At 39.1% G+C, this 1,943-nt stretch overlaps 1 protein-coding gene across 1 annotated transcript; it reads right to left on the bottom strand.

Annotated features, from left to right (window-relative positions):
- Positions 1-313: 313 nt before the first annotated feature.
- On the bottom strand, positions 314-1,243 carry LOC128506520 (myoglobin-like). The gene is made up of 3 exons (XM_053477029.1): positions 1,161-1,243; positions 604-820; positions 314-529 (listed from the first exon to the last, which is right to left on the bottom strand). Exons 1-3 carry the CDS (start codon positions 1,241-1,243, stop codon positions 389-391), a joined length of 441 nt encoding a protein of 146 aa, XP_053333004.1. The 3' UTR covers positions 314-388.
- Positions 1,244-1,943: the final 700 nt, after the last annotated feature.

The following is a 1,943-nucleotide window of genomic DNA, read 5'->3' as shown; positions in this document are numbered from 1 at the left end:
TCAAACAACTTGCTTTTAATATGTATAGGCCCATTTTACTGGTTTCTTGTTTTATGATGGTAGGGATCTAGTAAGTTACATTAGCCAAACCTATAGATTTAATTTGTATTTAAGCCTCTTTTTTTTTTTTTTTTTTTTTTTTTTTTTAAGTGTTCTGTAGTGATTATGTAAAGAAATACCAGATCAGATGAATGTTTTGCATAAGAACTGCTTTACTTTGGCTCACCACATGTTATTGCCTACAACACTTGAAAGTAAGCTCAACATTATGCAGTTAAACCATTACTTGCAGTAATACAGGCGTCTTGTTTACAGTCTACTCCCACTGGCCGAATAAACACCCATTTACTTTGTCCCAGCAATGTCCGGCACTGTAGGGGACAAATATCTAGCCAGTGAATCCAAGCTCCTTGTAGACGCAGTCGATCTCGTTGACGACAACACCCATCACACTTCTGAAAGCATCCTGGGTAGCAGTGTCCCACACCCCCTTCTCCCCAAACACCTTAATGATGACCTCAGTGATCAGCTGATGGAAAAGGAAATGGTGTTATTAAAAATGGACCAGAACTTGTAGTAATGCCTTTACCAAAGTAAACTTACCTTAAAGTTGTTGAGCGCAATCTTGTGTTTGTTAGCATGGGTTGTAGCCAGTGGCTTGATGACATCACTAGAGCCTTTTGCCCTGAGGATCTCACCCAGTTTTGTCAGAACAGTTTTGCCATGGTCTGCAACACCTGCATTTCCAGCCAGTTCACCACATGGGATCCCCACAAACTTGGGGAAGAGTTTCTGGGTGTCAGGGTGCTCTGTGAACAGACTATATGGTTTGATAATTTAGTGTCAAATTTACAAAAAGTATAAGATCTGAGAGGAGGAAGCAGAGGCTCTTGAATTAAGAAACAAGGTAAAAAATATGGCAGTCTAGGCCCTCATTTCTGGTTCCCTTGAAGACCAATGAGAAGGGGAAAATAAATGCTATTGTCCATGTCCTCACCACTTTCCTCAATTAAATTGAAACCTGGTTACAAAACAAAGTGACAGCTGATTACATCAATCACCTCTTCCTCAGACTAAAGCAATAAACAGAAATTATCTTGATTAATAGCTTCTACTGTAAACCATTGACATGCTAGAATTTAGAGAGATTTGGTACTAACCGGGTGAGAACTTCTCCGCCATATCCAGCAAGGCTGCTCTCCACTTTTCCCCAGCTGGCCAGAATCAACTCACAGTCAGACATTGTCTACAGACAAAGCATAACAGCATGTGGTCTAAATGACAAACTAGCAGTACACATACCCCATACTCATTTTGTGTTCAAATAAAGCACATTAATTTCTATACAGTGTTGGCAACATATATTGAGAGACATTTTGCTAAGCCCTGCTCAAAATTCAACCTTAAGGGAGGCTGAGACTACTTTTAATTAGCCAAGTGAACTAATTACTGCAGAAAAAAGGCCCAAAACCTGCCTCAAATGTGGAAAAATATTTAAAATTGAAAAAAAATAAACCCATGATAAAGGCCAAACCATTATCATACAAAATGCATGCAAGTGTACACATATGCACATCAGAATATTAAAAATGTTACTAATTGCCTCAATCATTAAAGTGAAAATTACATTTGCAAAGGTCATTACAACCTCTACACTTTCATGACTTATTTTACAAAACTGACCACAGTCTCATCTGACCAGAACCCCAAACCACCTGAAAGATCACATGTACACAAACTTACCAGAAGAGTGTCAAGATCAGCTACAATAAGAAAACTGTTCTCTGGCCTTATCCTGCAGTGCTGCAGGCTCCTGTCTTTGGCCTTTTATACTTTGGGCCCTACAGCCATTTGTCCCCTCACCTGTCAATCAAACATAAACACTTCTTGTCTAGAAATTAACCCCATCTTTTTTAATACTCATCTGACCTGAGGATTCTGTA

The sequence above is a fragment of the Clarias gariepinus genome, chromosome 18 (genome assembly GCF_024256425.1).
Source record: "Clarias gariepinus isolate MV-2021 ecotype Netherlands chromosome 18, CGAR_prim_01v2, whole genome shotgun sequence".
NCBI classification, from domain to species: domain Eukaryota; kingdom Metazoa; phylum Chordata; class Actinopteri; order Siluriformes; family Clariidae; genus Clarias; species Clarias gariepinus.
This window is presented reverse-complemented; position numbering and strand designations above follow the sequence as displayed.

Excerpts from the sequence above, each read along its gene's own strand:
- LOC128506520 (XM_053477029.1), bottom strand. The coding sequence starts at position 1,243 with ATGTCTGACTGTGAGTTGATTCTGGCCAGCTGGGGAAAAGTGGAGAGC. Across the intron at positions 821-1,160 it reads GGCGGAGAAGTTCTCACCCG|TCTGTTCACAGAGCACCCTG; the intron begins GTTAGTACCAAA and ends CAAACCATATAG. Across the intron at positions 530-603 it reads TTGCGCTCAACAACTTTAAG|CTGATCACTGAGGTCATCAT; the intron begins GTAAGTTTACTT and ends CTTTTCCATCAG.